At 40.8% G+C, this 17,961-nt stretch overlaps 1 protein-coding gene across 1 annotated transcript in view; it reads left to right on the top strand.

The window, feature by feature from the left end:
- ADCY5 (adenylate cyclase 5) overlaps positions 1–17,961 on the top strand; it is a 221,185-nt gene that overhangs the window by 153,782 nt on the left and 49,442 nt on the right. Inside the window, exons 4-7 of the mRNA XM_049804028.1 lie at positions 6,140–6,251; positions 6,423–6,550; positions 10,163–10,321; positions 11,360–11,501. Coding sequence (XP_049659985.1) covers positions 6,140–6,251; positions 6,423–6,550; positions 10,163–10,321; positions 11,360–11,501 — 541 coding nt within the window. The remainder of the gene's footprint in view (positions 1–6,139; positions 6,252–6,422; positions 6,551–10,162; positions 10,322–11,359; positions 11,502–17,961) is intronic.

Below are 17,961 nucleotides of genomic sequence, written 5' to 3'. Positions count from 1 at the left end.
ACTGTGTCTACAGCAAATAGCTTTCTCTTGTTACACCTTTGCTTGTGAATGCTTGTATTTAGTGAAGAATGATTATTTTTTTATGGTACATTAACTTTTTCTTCTCTTGTAGGTGGCGTTCATTGCAGTAAAATACCATGGCTTTGATTCACATGCAGTCAGATGCACTTCGCTGTTTTTATAAGTCATTAAAGCTCACCGAGTCTGGGGTTTTGTTATGTTTCCCATGCAGTGGCTGTGGTGTTTGGTTTCCAGTAACACATGGTGTTTATATTCATGACTGGCATTACCGTTGTGATGGTGATAGGGTTTGTGTTTCTTGCTTTGCCTGATTTATGTTGTGGCTGGCGTGCATGGCACGCACATGTCTTGAAATAGAACACTACTGGTTTTTAGTTTTTACGTTAGAAGCACTGATGATTTAATTTAGCATTTTGAATAATCCTGCATTTGCAGGGAAACCTGGCTGTGTCCTGTCCCTCCTTTGATGACTCTGTTATCTTCAGACATTTAAGGCTGTACTTCAAAATCATTCTCTGTAGTTGCATGTGGTTTTTAAACGTCTCATGTGGGTTTCCTGCTTCCCACCTTGTCCTAAGCTCTTCCTACTCCTTAGGTGGTTCTTTGCTTTCTGCCAAGACCTCTCCCCTTCCCACACTCTTGCTAAGAACCTTATCCTTTGGCATCTGAAAGATCCTGTGATGCTTCTGCCTTAGGGTATGTTAGCAGTGCAGTCACAGCAAGGATCACCTGAATTACAGGAGCTAGCTTTAAATGACCTGCAGTGGTAGGACCCAAGGTGCAGTGGATTATCTTGCTTATCACACTGCTTATCTCTGGGTTGTTGCACTGAGGCTTCTGCTGGTACCTGAGCTGCCCGTCTGTGTGTATCTTAACTATTTTGAGAATGCATTACAGACCAAAAAATGGGAAAGCTGAGCTCAGAACTTTGGGAATTTTCTCCTCTTGGTTCTGCCTCTTAGCTGCTCCTCTCTCCGTTTCACCTCACTCTGCCTTTGCAGTTATGCAAAGCACTCTGCAGAAAGCATCTAGACATCCTGCTTATGGAGGTCTCGCAGTCCACAGTGGTGGTGGTGGTTTTGGTAAGGGCCAAGCTCAGGCAGAAGCTCGTATCCCGGTGGCAGCAGCAGCTAGAGCTGTGTGCCCAGCCTGCCCTGTGCTGCCCATCGGCCCTGGGCGCTTGGAATCAGCAAGACCCAGCAGCACAGGGATGCTCCAGTCCTTGTATCCACCTTTCCTGCTCCCCTGCCTGGGGCTTGGGCGAGAGCTGGCAGGTATCAGGCTGGTCCCTAAGCAGAGGGGAGGGTGGCAGGATCTGGAAGCTACTCAAGCTCCTTATCATCTTTCTTCCCTGTCAGCGTCATGAGCCACGTAGGGCAACAGGCACAAAATTGAGCTTGCCTTGTACAGCTATGAAATCTTGAGCCAGTCCTTGCTGGAAATAGCAGCTGAAATAGGAGCTTAGGAAAGTATTCACCTCTACCCTATAACACAATTTGTGGTACTTTTCAACCAAAGTTGAACAGAAATAATTTTTTAAAAAAACTTATAAAATGAATGATAACTCCCCTTTTCTTGTCTCTCTTTCCCAGAAATAAACCAGGTTTTTGTCTTTTTTGAGGTCATACCCTGGTTACTGCTGGACAAAACCCAATCAGATGGTAAATCTGAAGGCAATGACAGAGTGGAAAATATATCAAGAGCTCTGAAACCATTACAACATTTTAATTACATGCTAAACTTTTTTCCACAAAGCCGTAGCCTTCCAGATGAAGGGACTGGGACCCAGGGCTGATAATAGTTGCTGATGCCCAGGCTGCAGATTGTGTGGTCAATCTTTTCCAGTCAGCTTCAGCTAATAGTACTTCTAAACCACTGCCTTACTTATCTCACGATATTTTATAGCTGTAATAATTATTTCATTTGACCTTTTGTTGACCACTGTCATTTACCCCACATTTTGGCACAAGAAAGGCCTATTACTGGCATTGTGCTCCCACCAGCAAGGAAATGCCTTGCCCTCTGAGGACTGACAAATAGTTGGCTAGAGTTGTGCCCTTCATCAGAGTCATCCATCACCATCATCCTTTAACAAAATCTTTTCATTGCTAAGGGTAGTCTTGACATGAAAGACTGAAGTGTGGAGTGAGGACCTAAGGGTAGTGGGGAATCTGTGTGTTTAAGGCTCCTAGTCTGGATAAGATGCACCGGCAGGACTGGGAGATGCTCCTGCAACCTCATTGCATGCATGTTGTGTGTGTCAGGAGATTTAGTGGGCTTCATTTTTAAAGAAAAGCTCTGACTAAACGCAGGATGAAGACCATGTGCTGTTCCCTGATGGCTATTGTAAGAGAAATCTACTTTTTTCCTAGTTGCTTCTGGGCTATTGGGTATTTTACAGGGAGAAGGCTGAATTTAAGTGTTACTGGGGCTAATAACAAAAGGAACAGAAGTGGCATGGCACAGCACCACGTACATGGGTTCCCATTCCTCCCTTATGGGTCATTAGCAGGGTTGGGAGCAATAAACCTGGTTGCTGACTCTGCTGCTGGAGCTGCAGTGCTAGCAGGAGTGTGTGGAGGGAACAGATGAGGCGCGAGGAGTAAAATGGGATTTAGTGGCTTTCAGAGCTCTCTGTTGAGAGCAGAGGACAGAGAGACTTCAGGCTGGGTTCCTGTTTGCAAGGGCTGTTTTCTCTGATGATCACGTGCTGTTCTTTCTCCAGTCTCCTGCCACAAATGTGTCTTTCCCCTCTCTGTCTCCAGTTCCTAGATTACTGCTTTGTCCTCTGCTGTCTCCCACGTGGTCCTTTCCATACCCTGATGAGGTTTTCCACTCCCTGCAGCCCACATGTCCCAGGCAGTGTCTTCTGATAGCTCAGTGGTGTAGCTATTTGGTTGCAGAGCAGGTCACACAGCTGCCTCAAGCCTGTAATGGAATATGCTTGGGTGCTTCAAGAGGTTCATAGGTTACTTCGTTAGCTGACACGGAAGAGAGGCGAGGGGATGGACAGTGCAGGTAGCTAACTTCATGTTAATCACAAAGTGTGCAAAAACTGGGTCATGCAAAGGACTTAACATGTAACCAGTTCTGAGTAGGTTTTCATATAAAGAGGAAAAGGCATGTGCCAGGTGAAGATCTTGCCCTTATTGCCAAGCATCATGTACATGTTCAAGAGTGAGAAGAGACTTGAAGCATCTAAAAAAATACTTGCAATTTATTCCCTTGCTTTAGATAAAACCAAACTTCTTTTCCCTTGACTTCCCTCTCATAAATTATCAAGCTGTCTTTGTTGCATCCCTCTTTCCTCAAACAAAACACTCATTCCGAGAAGCATCTCGTGTAGTAAATGTTGGCTTCCTAACAGGGGCATCAATGTTAACTTCCCAATGTTGCTACCAGCTTGTGTGCAGAATACATTTCTGATTCCCATCATGTAACCTTTCTGGCTTTTATTCTCATAATAAACCCTTTTGTAGTGCTTATAATTGCAGTTTTCTAGAACTCAGCCAGAGCGGTGCATGTGGAGCTGCAACTGTGCTGTCCTTGGAAGCGCAAGACAAGGATCAAGATGAAGGAGATAGATATCTGCTGAATTTGAACAAAGAGCAATTTGCTGGTCACCCATAGAAGGTTACAAGTTTGAGAAAATGTTGTAATCAAGTAGGTTCAATTTGCAAAGGCATAGGGCTCTGCTGATTACTTCATTTGCCTGGTTGAAAATACTGCTGTGATTTAACTTCTAGGAATGTCTAATCCGTTTATCTGACATGATAGTAATGGGGAATGGAGGGAGCAACCTTCAGTCATTTATCCATGTTTATTAGGACACTATGCTAGTACTAATTTTCTGAATCAGGCATGAGGAGAAGGCTCAGGGCATCCCTGTACTTTCAGATATACTCATTGCTATCTGAACATCAGAGCAGCAATTACTCTTTATTCCTCCTGTTATGACACATGGCTCTTACAACACACACATGAGCAAAGAGTGTGAACATGTCCACAAGTGAGGAATTTGCAATTTGCCCCGTGCTGGAAGAGGAACATGCTTGCAACAAGACACATTTTATTACTGCCACAAGAAATAGAGACATTTCGTATTTGTACATTACATATTAATACATACTTAAGTTGCTTCATGAGCAATACAGACATCTCTAAGATTTCAGTTGATTTCAAGTATATTTCTTTGGGAGGTTTACTTTTATTTGTAAATATGTGATATCTTGATTTATTTTTTGTGTATTTTCTCCAGCGTTTAAAAAAATGGCAAAGTGTATTTTGATTCAGACATCCCTGCATTCCTTTCTTGCTTTTTTCTTGTATATTTTAGCTTCAGTCTGACTAACAAGGAAATATCTAATGCATGCAGTATGTTTGGTTGATGTTGTATCGAAGTTGAAATGTAGAAGGAAGACGTGAAAAGCATGCCAGAATTGAAATGTGTTTCAGGATTTTTGCAAAAAATGCTTGTGAAAATATTTTTGTTGTCTTTGCTTTCTGTCTGAAGACATTGCAGGGAATTCCAACTGAAAACATAGCCTCTGCAATTTGTCTAAAACGTTGCAGTTTAATTTTACAAATAAGAAACAATTCCAAAGTGCTTGTTATTTACACTTCTAATTGCTCTTCCTATTCAAGTACAGCTTGATGCAATAATTAACTTCAAAGGAGAAATCAACCACTTGATAAATGTTCCAATATACAAGTATAGCTCATTAATTTTATATTTATATAAATGTGTGTGCATATATACATGTTATCTTAGATCTATATAGACAGTCTGGTGCTTGTTTTACTGAATAGTTTTAAATTTAGCATAATGGCTGTGTTTGATGGCAAATCAGTATTTTCAATGTTGTAATTATCAATGAAACAGAATCTTTTTTCCAGTTTAAAAAAAGAAAATCTTTGCAGTACAGCATTAAAATTGATTAATTGAAATCAAAGAATCATTATTAATACTTGTGATTCAAATAATTATGCTTTCAAAACAGTCCATACTGCTTTCAGAGGGCTTTCCCGGTCCATCCTGGGCGGACGGGAGCGATTCACTATCCCTGTTGCAATAGCAGAGGTTTGCCTCAGTTGGCAAGGGCTGCACTTGTCGTTCGACAGAAAGTTGGGCGATGCCTGCTTGCAGCCTTACTGAGAGGAGCTCCTGAGTGCTGTAGGTGTATTTTTTTATAGTGTTTCAGGGGCTAAGCCAGCTGGAAGGTGTGATACAAATGGGAGGTTTCATTTCTGTAGTTCTTTAGAAGCTGAGCAGGGGGGGGAAAAAAAACCACCAAAAAACAATGAGTGAGAAGCTGAGAGACGAGTAGAGTAGAGTAAACCAGTGTAGATTTCCTTCTCCAGAGAATGAAGAGTATAAAAGCCCGATGGGAAGTCTTCACCAGGACGGCGCAGTGTGTTAGGGCATGGCCAGCCAGCCCTGCGGCGCCCAAGCCTTTGCCCCCGCAGCACAGGGTGCCGTCACGCCTGGCTTTGTGCGTATATAACGTTGCAGGAACGTGTCTGCCAGGCACACGGTACAGGGCAGGGTGCTGCCAGCCACAGGGCTGGGCTGCGTGCGTGGAAGCAGACCACCAAAGCCGGGGTGAAAGCTGTGGTAGACAAGTGAAGGTTATTCACTAGAGAGGGGCTTTATTTTGTGGCTGCGCTTTGACAGCAGGGGAAGCGGGCAGAGGAGTGTGTTTTTTCTGCAGGGGAGTTAATGTGAATGTGAACAAAATGGGTAAGTGTTGATTTTACAGCTGGACTAATCTCATCATTGTGTAGGATTGCCTTGTTAACGATGGCTGATGGCATTATCATGCCACCACCAGCTCCTAGCATACTGGACATGGGGCAGGGGTGGGGGCGTGAAAGGCTTGTGGGGTTTCCTCACCCTTTCTAATCTCTGGAGAGGATGAGGCTGTGCCCCTCAGGACTTCACGTGTGATAGAGGCTGTATCATAAGGTGGCATTAGGGGTGCTCATCTCCTTGTTGCTATAAGGCTGGGACACCCTTACATGCTTCCCCATCCCTAGACTTCTACCCCAGAACTTATACAAATGTCAGCAACAAATTTTGTGACACTTTCATATTTTTTTTTTTCTCTTTTTTCCCAAGCATCCTCTTTGCAGACATAGAGGGTTTCACAAGTCTGGCCTCCCAGTGCACTGCTCAGGAGCTGGTCATGACGCTGAACGAGCTCTTTGCCAGATTTGATAAGCTAGCAGCTGTAAGTTTTCTATTATAATTCTGATTTTTTTTTCCTGTTGCGAGAATGACATACTGTGCTGGTTCACTGGATTTCTGTAAATATTCACTGCCCTAAAAGGCAAGCTATTGCAAGCATGACTATAATCTGAACACTTCTCTCTTCTTTATTATTATTATTAATTTTTTTTAGGAGAACCACTGTTTACGTATCAAGATCCTGGGTGATTGCTATTACTGTGTGTCTGGGTTGCCAGAAGCAAGAGCTGACCATGCACACTGCTGTGTTGAAATGGGAATGGATATGATAGAGGCCATCTCGTAAGTACCATATTCCCCATGGAGAATTTCGGAACAAATAGCAAGTAGATTCTCTTTCCCGTTAGGTTGTCCTTACATTAGTAGCAAGGTAGCCAAGCCAGGGAACTGATGCCAGCAAAAAGGGAGACGAGCTGGAACAAGAAAACAAAATGCAGTAAAGGTTTGACGGCAGAAAAACAGGCACTTGAGTCCATTACAGCCGTGTGGATATCAGAGCCCAATCTCCTGATGAGAAAGGCAAAGGTTACTGTAATTACTGGAAGTCTCATTCCCAAAGGAGGATTCCAGTGAATTACAGAAATGTGAAATCAGAGGATTAATAATAACTTTCATTCATTCTTCACTTTCCTGTCTTTAAACCAGCTTTTTGCTCACCTTACAATTCCTCTGCGAAGGTCTGTCTTGTCTAGTTTAACTAATCCTTTTCCATGTGTCCTATGCCAAAAAGGTCAGATTCAAGACTTTCTTACTTTAGTTAAATTAATTATTGAAGAAAACCATAAAGTTGGTCTGATACAAACTGGGACAGATCCACGGTGGTTTTTCTTTTATTTCCACTTACTTCACCATCATTTTTTTTTCTTTTAAAATCTGCTCTGAAGCTTTACCTGCTCCTAGTAATCAGACTAGCAATCTTGTGCTTGTCCAGACCACTCCTGTCTTTAGAGACTAACAAATATGAGACCCATATCTAGTTATATTACTTGGAGGACTGCAGACAATGTTGAATATTGTTTGCGTCAGACATGAGTTTTCAGAGGCCAATTCTTTCAGAGCTCAGGTAGGGAAGATTTATGTGGTCATCGTGAGTGTATGCAAGTTTAGGCACAAAGTTCAGTCAGTTTTGGATGGTAGCTGAGCTGACCTTAGTATCTACACCATCTCTGGTGCACAGAGTTTTTTCCCTTCTCTTTGAGTTTTTTATTTTGTGAAAGCATCTTCTAAAGTATCCGTGGTACTAACAGAGAAGTAGAAGATCTCTATGCAGTTCTCCTCTCATTCTGTTCAGTAAATTGATGGAGTTTCCACTTCATCTTGATAAAAACTAGAGCTACCTATTTGCTGAGCTTGATACAGTGCATCCTTACCATTTGAATTTCTGCAAGGACATGAATACACACCCACACTTCTCAGCCTCATTTTCATAACAAAGATACATAGTTTGAAAAGCAGTGTTTTCACCCAGGAGACCCCATTCAAAGAGCAATACACAGCAGCATTCCCTTGCTTTGTATACAGTGTATACTGTCAGGACTTCCTACCTTTACTTTGCTGGTTTTAAACTCTGTTGCTTTGCACCAGTCTCCTTTTGGGGTTTGTATGCAAAACCCCAAATAAAACGAGTTACAAGTAACTAGTTTTCAGTAGCCCTTGAAAGGATACTATTTCTTCCATGTGAAGTACAATGAAGTGACAGGTGACAGAGTGTCTTGTCAAACACAAGAAGCAGCAATTCTTAGCCACCAGCCCTACAAAGAAGATAACTGTGTACATTGTCCAGAAAAGTCTCACTTTCTGCACTAGTTGGCCTGATGAAATCCAGAGACCTTGACATGTTGCTGTGTAATCCCCCACAAGGCTGAGCAACACCAGGATGTTTAGACTTCATTGATTAACTGAAACCCACTTTACCTTGACATAAACATGGAGCTGAAGTGCACTCAATGTTTGTTTACAAATAGCTCTTCAGCAGCCTTTAAAACTTGTTTCCCACTTGATGTATGATGAATGCATTTAACAATCTTATCTCTTAATAAGTCTGGAAGGTGACTGTTCTCACTACACCTGCTCCCCGCCCCCCCCCCCCCCCCCCCCCCCTCCCAAGGATCAAGATAAGAGGTTTCACAATTAAGGCAACCAGTAGCTACTGAACATTTGATTGCAGGCTTCACCAACACTGGGCCCTGCCTCTAGGCTGATTTCATCTGTGCACAATAACAGTAGGGAGTGTTACCCCAGATCAGAAAGATAGAATTATATTTGCTGTACTGCTGGTATAAATTAAATAAAAAAAAAAAAAAAAAAAAAAAGGAAGGTAACAAAGGATATTTCATTTTTCTATAAAGAATAGCCAAACTTTGCTGCAAAGTCTGGAGAAAGTCACCTTCTCCTCAACGATTCATCTGGGAGAAGTTCCCTGGTCTTGTGTCAGTAACATAGCTTGGCAGAGGGTGCAGTAGGGTTTGTAGCCCTCATGCAGCATGTGCTGTACCCACACAGCAGCTGGTGTTGTCCTTGCAAGGGTTTATGTCTGCAGCTGCATTTTCATTACCCCAGTTCCTATTGCTTTCCCAAGTATTGTGATTGGAGCTCTTTCAGTTTGTAAGCCTGTGGCAACTTACCCATATGCAGCTTCCCTTCCCTGCCAGAGAACCTCTGCTGCTTGTTAATAAAAATAATGAATGTCACCTCAGCAAATAGATAGTGAAATGTAAGATACGGATTGTAAGGAAAAAGGATCTGTAAGAGGGTAGTTGCTGTTTCAACAAGAAGTCATCTTGAACAGTCTTTTAAGAGGCATATTACACTGTGAGGAGTGAACTAGAGTCCAGAATTGGTTTATCTTTAATCACTCATCTTCATTAATAACTAAAGCATAAGTATTAGATCTGTGTTGATGTTAGGAAGTTGGGAGGACTTGTCTGTCCAGAGGATGTAATCTAGAAAGGACTAGATGAACCTGAAAATCAAAGAGGTTGAAATCTGATAGGTATGAAGTACAGCTTCTTGCTGCAAGGTATTAACAGCTCAAAGGAAAGGACTGTGCTGTGTGATGTAGGTGAATTTACCTGTGAAACATGGACGTTCTGGGAATGATGTGAATAGCAGTAATGAGAAGCAGAGTTGTTCTGGTGGCCTCATCAAGACTTTCCCCTACCCACATTCCTAAATATATTTTCCATGTGAACAGCTCTTGAAGTTAACTTTTGCCCTAAAAGGGCAAAACCCACAAAGTATTCCAGCAGTCATTTTGGAAGTAAGCAGAACATCCAAAACCTTATTAAAATCAGAGCTTGAGTATTTGTAGCTGCCTGTTTGGAGTGACTGCAATAGATGTGGTTCTCTGGTTTTGCTGCTCTGACTGCAGCTGTAAGCCCTGTTCAAGCTTTCCAACTGCAGTGGGGTATTTCACACACATATCATGTTTCATCTGTGGAAGAGTTGATGTTTGGTGCCGTACAGACAAATTAAGATCTCTGAAATCATTTCCTTTTTCTCTTTGCAACATGCTATTACTCTTAATGAGGCTGAATGCTGGCAGGTTATGTCCAGCTTTGGTATGGAAATCAGAGACCAGCACTTTATTCCTTTTACTGCCCCAAAGATTTCTTTTTTATGAGTTCTCAACTTGAGCGCAAGTTCAGAGTACATGGATTTACTCCAAGGGCTCCCCCTTCTAATTAGTACTCCGCTTGGCCAGCCAGGCCATCCAAAAGCAGTACAGCTGGTCTGGCTTTCTTTTGTTGTCCTGTTGGTGTTGAGCAGCACCGTATGTATGCGTGAATAATTTATGGGTCATTATGGATTTTTGTGTTCTGGGTGCAAGTTTGTGCCACCGACTACAACCATGCAGTCCTTAATGATGTCCTTTTTTCCCACATCTCTTTTCAGACTAGTCCGGGAGGTGACAGGAGTAAATGTCAACATGAGGGTTGGAATCCACAGCGGGAGAGTTCACTGTGGGGTCTTGGGCCTTAGGAAGTGGCAGTTTGATGTGTGGTCCAACGACGTTACGTTAGCCAACCACATGGAAGCAGGGGGCAAAGCTGGGTAAGTTGCTTCATCAAAGCCGTCGTGTCAACCTGTGTGTTGTTTTGTGTCTGACATGTCATGGTGAGGCGGGGAAATGGAGGACAGAGGTTCAGAGAGTCTGTGTATGTCTGTAAAATGAACTGTGTGTGTAGTGTTCCATGTCTACATGTCTTTGGTTACAGAAAGTCTACAAAATCCCAAGATGGGTATATCCTTCTGTGGTAAGAACTGAATTCCTTCTTTGTGAAACAAAGCTGACGGGTACAGCAGAAATGAGCAGGCCTGTGCAAACACTAGCAGAGCTGGTCATGGTTACAAAGAGATGTAACCGTAAGTTAACAGTGTTTGCTGGAGAGCATCCCAGCTATCAATAGATATTGTATGAAGCGTTGTTTCAGACCAGCCTTTTGTTTTGAAACATTCCTGTGAGAGAGCAGAATCTGTTCTTGTTTCACCGCTGTATGGACCAACTGAAGACTGAGTTGTTGCGAAGTTCATTCTGTGAGATAATTTTTCTATATGCCTTTGCATCTTTTCTCTGCGCTGGAAGAAAGCACAAGACTGTGGTACTTGATAGGATACCTCTACAAGGCACTGTTATACCACAGTGATTAATGTGATACAACAAAAAAGATACATGCTACAGTATATTACATGTGTCTGCTGAGTAGACACATCCTTGTCAAGGGCCTGTGTTTGCAAAAAAAAAAATGTATCTGCTGTGTGTTAGAGCAAGATGAATAAAAGAACGAGTGCTTTATATCTAAGGAGGTGCTTATAAATGGATGTGTAAGATGCTTAACGAACACCTCTCTCTTTAAGAAGATGCCTCCTGGCCTGCTTCCTTTAAAACAGATGAAACTCCTGTACTACATCTGTAAGAGTAGTGGCATGGCTAAATAAATTAGTTTTTATTGCTTGTTTGTTCCAGTACATGGAACCTGTCACTGACATGAACTGGATTTGTAGGTGATAACTTTTCAGAGCCGAAAAGATAACTTTTTTTTTTAAAAGATAACTTTTCAAAAAACTGGCTTGTCTTTTGTCTCATTCAAGGCGCATCCACATAACAAAAGCAACCCTGAACTATCTTAATGGAGACTATGAGGTGGAGCTGGGCTTTGGAGGGGAGCGCAACGCTTATCTGAAAGAGCACAGTATTGAGACTTTCTTGATTGTACGGTGCAGCCAGAAACGGGTAAGACCAAAGAAGCTAATGCATTAAAAAATTTTAATAACTAGATGGTCTCCAACACACTAAAGTAGAGTGAACACCAGCCTTTATGGATGAGTGAGTTGATTACATGACCTTCAGTGCCAAAAATTTGTTTCTCTTTCCTCTTCCTGAACTTTTGCATGTGTAGAAGGGAGTGTAGCTACCTTCTGCATAAGATTTCTGCACCAAGTACTTTCTAGTTCTGTCAAAGAAACTGTCCTGAGTTGTTTTCAAAATCATTTTGAAGAATGTTGTTAATATAGATATGTATTTTTTCAATTAAATTTGATACTTGTACAAGTTCTTAAAGAGATAGATTAAAACCACAAAGATCCCTTCTCTGTCAGATTACAGACAGAGGTCTTTTTGTCCACCTGCTCACCATATTGCCATGAACATAAAGATTAGAGCAGTTCTTACTGTTACTTTTCAGCCTCTGTTTCTGAAGAGGGGAAAATCTGGCCTACTGTAATGATGGATGATCACTGGGACAGTGGAATGAGATCATACCTACTGCTATGACATGGGTCAGGCTGCACAAAATAAGGGCATTACTGACTTGAACTTGAGTCAAGTCAAACTCAAATGGACTTCGGCCAGTATATCTTCTTTTTGTGACACTGCCAATAACAGAAAATAGATTGATGTTATCACTTGCTTGTATTCTTTTAAATAATGGCAGACTGTAATACTAGAAAAAGACCTTTTTGAACATCTATTTGAGCCTAGCCAATAATATTTCTCTAAGTAATTTCTGCACTATAGACACCACTTTCCTATTCACACTACAGGCAAGCATATAAAGATTGGCCTGAATTGAAAATAATTTCAAACATTTCTGAATCTAAGACCAATTAAACCTTTCCACAGCTGTAAACATGACTACTATGAGATTAAATGAATTAGTTTTTGTGACATATTCCAATAGCATGGTTGATTTGAATAACTATAACACCTATACAGAAATACTTTGTTGCCATTGCCTCATTTCCTGAGAGAATGGAAGCCTCAAATCTCCATAATGGATATTGTGTAAAAAATCTCCAAGAAGAGCCCTTATCATCTGCTGAAGAGAGAAGCTGATGTTTTTGTTTCTATCTGCTCATAAGATAAATCTCATTAACAATTGTCAATCTTCAAAAGAGGATTAGAGCTTGCAGTGCAAGATTATTGTTTCCTGAGCATCACTGCCTGTCAGTGGGCCAGCTGATGTTTATACCTAAACCACTGCTTCTTTGCTGGGTAGATTTACAAACATAAACCAAAATACCCTTATGGTCAGGCCCCATCTCTTGGGGTGGAGAAGCTATATTGACTTCTTAAATCATGCACTCGCCAAGCTGTCTGTATGCTTTTGTGGAGAACTGAGGGTTTCTCTGGGGAGAAGAGGAGGACCTAAGATCAGGATTCTGCTCCTTGCTGGTATAGACGAAAAACTCAAAATCACAGATCACTTGGGGCTTAACTTCATTTTTGAAGGCAGGGCTGTCTTTTAACTAGGAGACTGGACAAAGACTCAGCAGAGATTTGGATTCCATTCCAGACTTAGATTTTGAGGAACTTGCATCTTTGTGCCTTAATTTGCTATGGTAAAATAAAATGGGTTCTCCCCTCCCCATTCTTTCACTGCTTTATATGTATTCATTGCAGCTCTGTTACATGGTGTAGCCCTCAGCTGAAGTCTCTAGGCACTACTATAATGCTGCTCTAACATGCTGCATCCCACAGTAGCTAAGAATTGGGACATGTGCACAGCCTATGTAATTATTGGGCTAAATTGAAACATAAAGCAACTGCTACCCAAGATCATGGGTATTAGCGTTTAGCATTTGAGGGGCTCCTGGTTTGCCCATACTGCTGCAACTTTCTTGCTCCCGTAGCCATTTTCTATCCCTTTGTGAATAAAGTTCCCTCCCTCTTTAATAACTCATTTTCACATAATATGAAGATCAGAAGTGAGAAAAGCTTTCTCCCATAGTCAGCTCAGTCAGTCTTGAATATTTTGCCTGATGCTAGGCAAAGTTCTAGCACTTCACTTTTTCCTTCCATTTCTTCTTGATTTTAATGACTTCTTGTGATGTATTTAGCCAGGTTTTTAGTTCAGTCTGTTCCAGTAGTGGCCATAAAATGTTCACCTAACTTAGTACTGGGTTCCTGTGAGTCGTGTCTGGGTCCCTGCTGTCCTCACACACAAGGCACAGGATTTGCATGGACCTGAGAGCAAATGCACAGCTGACCCAAGTAACTGTTTGCCTGAGCTATTCCTCAGTTCACACAGGCAGGCTTGAATTATCTGGATACCTAGTCCATCAGTCCCATAGCCATCAAAACCCAACAATACCAGGAGTTACAATGAATGTATAAAACATAACAGCATCTGTTCCATACCCTTTCTGCTTACTGTTGCCATGGGGAGCCATAACTTTGAATTTCCTGTCTTTTTTTGTTTATTTGACTTTTTCATCATGTTAATGCCATTTCTTTGGCACAGAGTAAATGGGAGGAACACTTATCTAATATTTTTGTTCCAGGAACTCAGACTATCTCCTTCTTTGAAATTACAGCTTTTTTTCTTCTTAAGGATGCTGTTAACTGAAATATATTTAGTTGAGTTTTAGGGTGGGAAGAGCTAAATGCTGATCACTCAGTCTTTAAATAACATCCCTAGAGCTGAAAATGTAGTCCTTGTTTTCTATCTGGTACACAGAAGAGTTGCTTTCTATTGAAAGAGAATAAACTGCAAAGTTTTAAAATCCAGTCTGTTTTGGTTTCTCTCTCCTCATCTTTACCTCCAGATCCACTTTTACATTTCTGTTTGCCTTGTGCTGTGATGATGCTGCTCTTGTGGGTGAGCGCTTACCTGTGAAGAAGACAGTGCTCAGATACCCCAGAACAGTGCAGAAATGACTTTATTATTGCAGTGTTATGTTCCCCTAGATAAAAGTTTTCATCCATTTTTTTGAAAGCATAGATCCAGAGTTCCAAATTTGTTTTCCTCGTGTTTACTTTCAATTCCTTAAGCTAGGGGTTTGGTGATTAAAATACAAAACAGTCTTAACTGCGTGAAATACAAAGGGTGCCATGCATTTCACGTAATGTGAACCTGTATGTATATATATACACACACACATATACATATATATAAGTACATATATATATATATAAAAAGTAATTCTTGTCATAAAATTTGCAGGCTCCACCATAAAGGTCTGTTGAATCTTTTGTTGTTGTTTGTTTGCTCCCATTAGTGCTAACAGTGGGCTGCTCTAAAATCTGGTTGCTCTGGTGCCTGATTGCTCTGGTTGTCTGGTGTCTGCTGTCAGAAATTGTATCCCCTCTCTCCCTCTCAGCCTTTCTTCTCCTAAGATAAACTTTCCTAATCTCTTGTCACAATAAAGAAGAGACAAGCACAAGCTCTCTCAGCAAGCACTTCAGTTTTGTGATCATCAAAAGAAACCTTTACCTTTTGCATAGTTGCATTAGCTTCGTGTCTGATATCTATTCTGTGATGAACTAATGTGATTCTTGATAATTAAGTGAAGTTTCTGACTGTAATCTCTAAGTGAATGATCATGCATTTTGTACACTTGAATCTCTCAGGTCCTATTTCTACTATGTCAGTCCTCAAACATCAGGTGCTAATACTCATTTTTTTCTTATCTATCAGATACTACCTCTGCTTCTCTCATTAGCTAAGTCTGTCATTGCTACACTTGGTGCCAAATGTAATGAGAAAAAAATTAAACAAAATCTTCCATGAGACTAATCATTAACTCTACTAGTAACTTTCATCCAGCCTAATACCTCCGCCTTCAAAACCATCTCTTGCCATTTCACTGGAAACCAGCTCTTTGCCCAGCTTCCTGTTCTCCATCTGTCTTAGCCATTAAGCACTCCAGCACAGCACTCTCTCAAATGCTGTATGGAAAAAACAAGGCCAGTGAGAGCTACTGTATTTTTTCTGTCTAGAAAAACTTGGATGCTCTCAAGGCTGTTACTCCAAGCCCAGCATTTGCTGCTCTACAAGTTCCGTGTCATGATCCCTGACTAAATAGTTATTAAAAGTATCTGTTACCAGAACTGAAATTGCAGTTGGCAGTTTTGCACAGATCTGGGATGGACTTCAACACATCACACTTAAGTTTTGCTTCCAGCTTAGTCATGTTTTCCGTTTATAACCCTATGCTTATGATCCTTCTTCCCTTTTGCCTGTACTGTGGCAGTAGTGATTTTCTGAAGAGAAATAATCTGTTCCTTCGGTTCTAGAGTCATGTAGATTTTCAGTTTCTGTTATCCTTGTGTAATACACGGTGACTTACACAGGGTGACTTCTGTCCTTATTCAGTATTTTTTTCATTCATTTGGATATGTGTTTCTAATGGACTTATTACCTTAACATGAAAGAAATACAGGAATTCTCCAAGGAGATCTTTGCCTTTCCTCCATTACTGGCTTTGCATCTTCATTCTTTATCTGAAAGCCTGTGTTCCCAGATAAACAGCAAATTATCATCTAGAATTACTAATACTATTACCCAGATCTTTACTGATTCCCAAACTTAACCCCAAGGCATTGTAGTGAACTACCCACCATTACTCAGTACAATGTCTTTAGCCTTCCACAGAGTGCTTTTGTTTTATTCTTTTTATACTTCATTGGTTTTAAGTTTACCCTGAAGACCGGAGCATTCCTAACACACAGCTCTGTACCTCACAACTTTTATATCTGTCCTTCTGCATTTTATTCAAAATGTCCACCCCAGTCATTACTGCTATCCTATTACATCCCTGCTCTTCTTACAGTACTCAGTTTAATTATTGTAATATCCAGTAGTCCCAGTTCTTGTGCTGCCCAAGTTGCTGGAGTTTGTACAGGAGCATGTCACTTGGTGGTTGTTGGCAACTTTCTGCTCTTCTTTGAGATCAGGTGCTGCACTTATTTGCAGAACCATCACAAATACTCTTCTCATCATCACTTCTAATCACTGATAAAAGCTTTACTGTGAGAAGGGTGGAAAAGTATGTTTGGAGGAGTGGGAAACAGACCTCAAGCTCAATAGGATTTTAACAGCACACTAGGTTTACAGCTAGTTTTATTGTCCTCAGCTTTGTCAGAAGTCTGGGGAAATGCTTTGCTTTGAACACAAGTGGAAGCAAAACGTGACTATCAACAGACGAGAAATACTGCTGACTAAGCACACTGTGCCGAGTGCACAAAGTTGGCAGACTGAAAAATGTTTATTTTTTTCTAATGTCTTTGAATTGCAGTAAACATGGGTGTTTCTTTAACAATAGCAGGTACACAACAGTTTCAGAAAGGATTGTTGATGGTGGCCTTAAAACAGTTCAACAATACTTTGGCTGTAACTCCTAGAAAAACAACTTTCATTCTTTTCTAAATAGCGTCCTGGAACTCCATCCAGCTGAAGAAACAAAATGGTCCTTTAAATGTTGTGCATGTGACTCTCCTAAACCACAATCAATCTGATGTGATGATTCCTCAATTTAACAAATTTAATCACAGCTCGGCAGGGTTCCACTCATGTAGATTTATGAAGGCAGTGGTTTGGAGCATGTAGCACTGCAAGAAATATCATTCACATGTCAATAGGACTTCAAGATAATTTAAAGAATAATACGTAGCTGAATCTGAAATGGCTGATCCATGCTCAGATTTCATTGCTTTGTTGCACTGATAGTGATCAATATGTTGGAAAATCCTATCACACACTAAAGAAGTAACAGGCATTCTTGATGCAATTGATAAGTATAAGAAAATCCCAGCTATTTCTGCAGTTTTGCTATAGCGTTACTGTAGCTCAGTGTGTGGGAACTGGTGGTGGGAACACAATAAAACCTCTGGGAATAAGATTTACAGTCTCTCTGTGAGTCAAGATTTGAAAAGTTCCCACAACAGCTTTCTGGAGTTTAGCCACTTTAAACCTGAAAAACTTATTGCTGGCAGAAACTTTTGCACCTGCTCCTGTTGTTGGTAGTACCTGTAATGAGTAAGACTGAAAGGTATCATCACTTCCTTTTCTTCATTTTTCTTTCCAGTCTTGTTATGCCTTAAGTAGCCCTGTGTGCAAGTTGTCCTCATGCCATCACTTAGCCAGGAAGAAACAGAGGAGGGATCCTCATAAATTTCCGCAGAGGAGCTGTGATCCTTCTAATTCTTCATTTTTAGAGTTTGTTATTATCATCACCTACTGAAGAAGTGATTTTTCAGAAAATAAATTAGCTCAACTTTTTAAAATATCAGGTTTAAAAAAATGTTTTTGAATAAATATTGATGTTAACAGCAAAGTCCTGTTGTTCAAGATAATATAGTAGCACAGTATGTAATGTGGGAAACCAAAAATCCACTATGCTTGTATATATGTGTTTTAATCTGATTGAAAATATTGCTGAAACATAGTTCACAATCCAGTGGAAAGCTTCTA

This window comes from Accipiter gentilis, chromosome 1 (assembly GCF_929443795.1).
Source record: "Accipiter gentilis chromosome 1, bAccGen1.1, whole genome shotgun sequence".
NCBI classification, from domain to species: domain Eukaryota; kingdom Metazoa; phylum Chordata; class Aves; order Accipitriformes; family Accipitridae; genus Astur; species Astur gentilis.
This window is presented reverse-complemented; position numbering and strand designations above follow the sequence as displayed.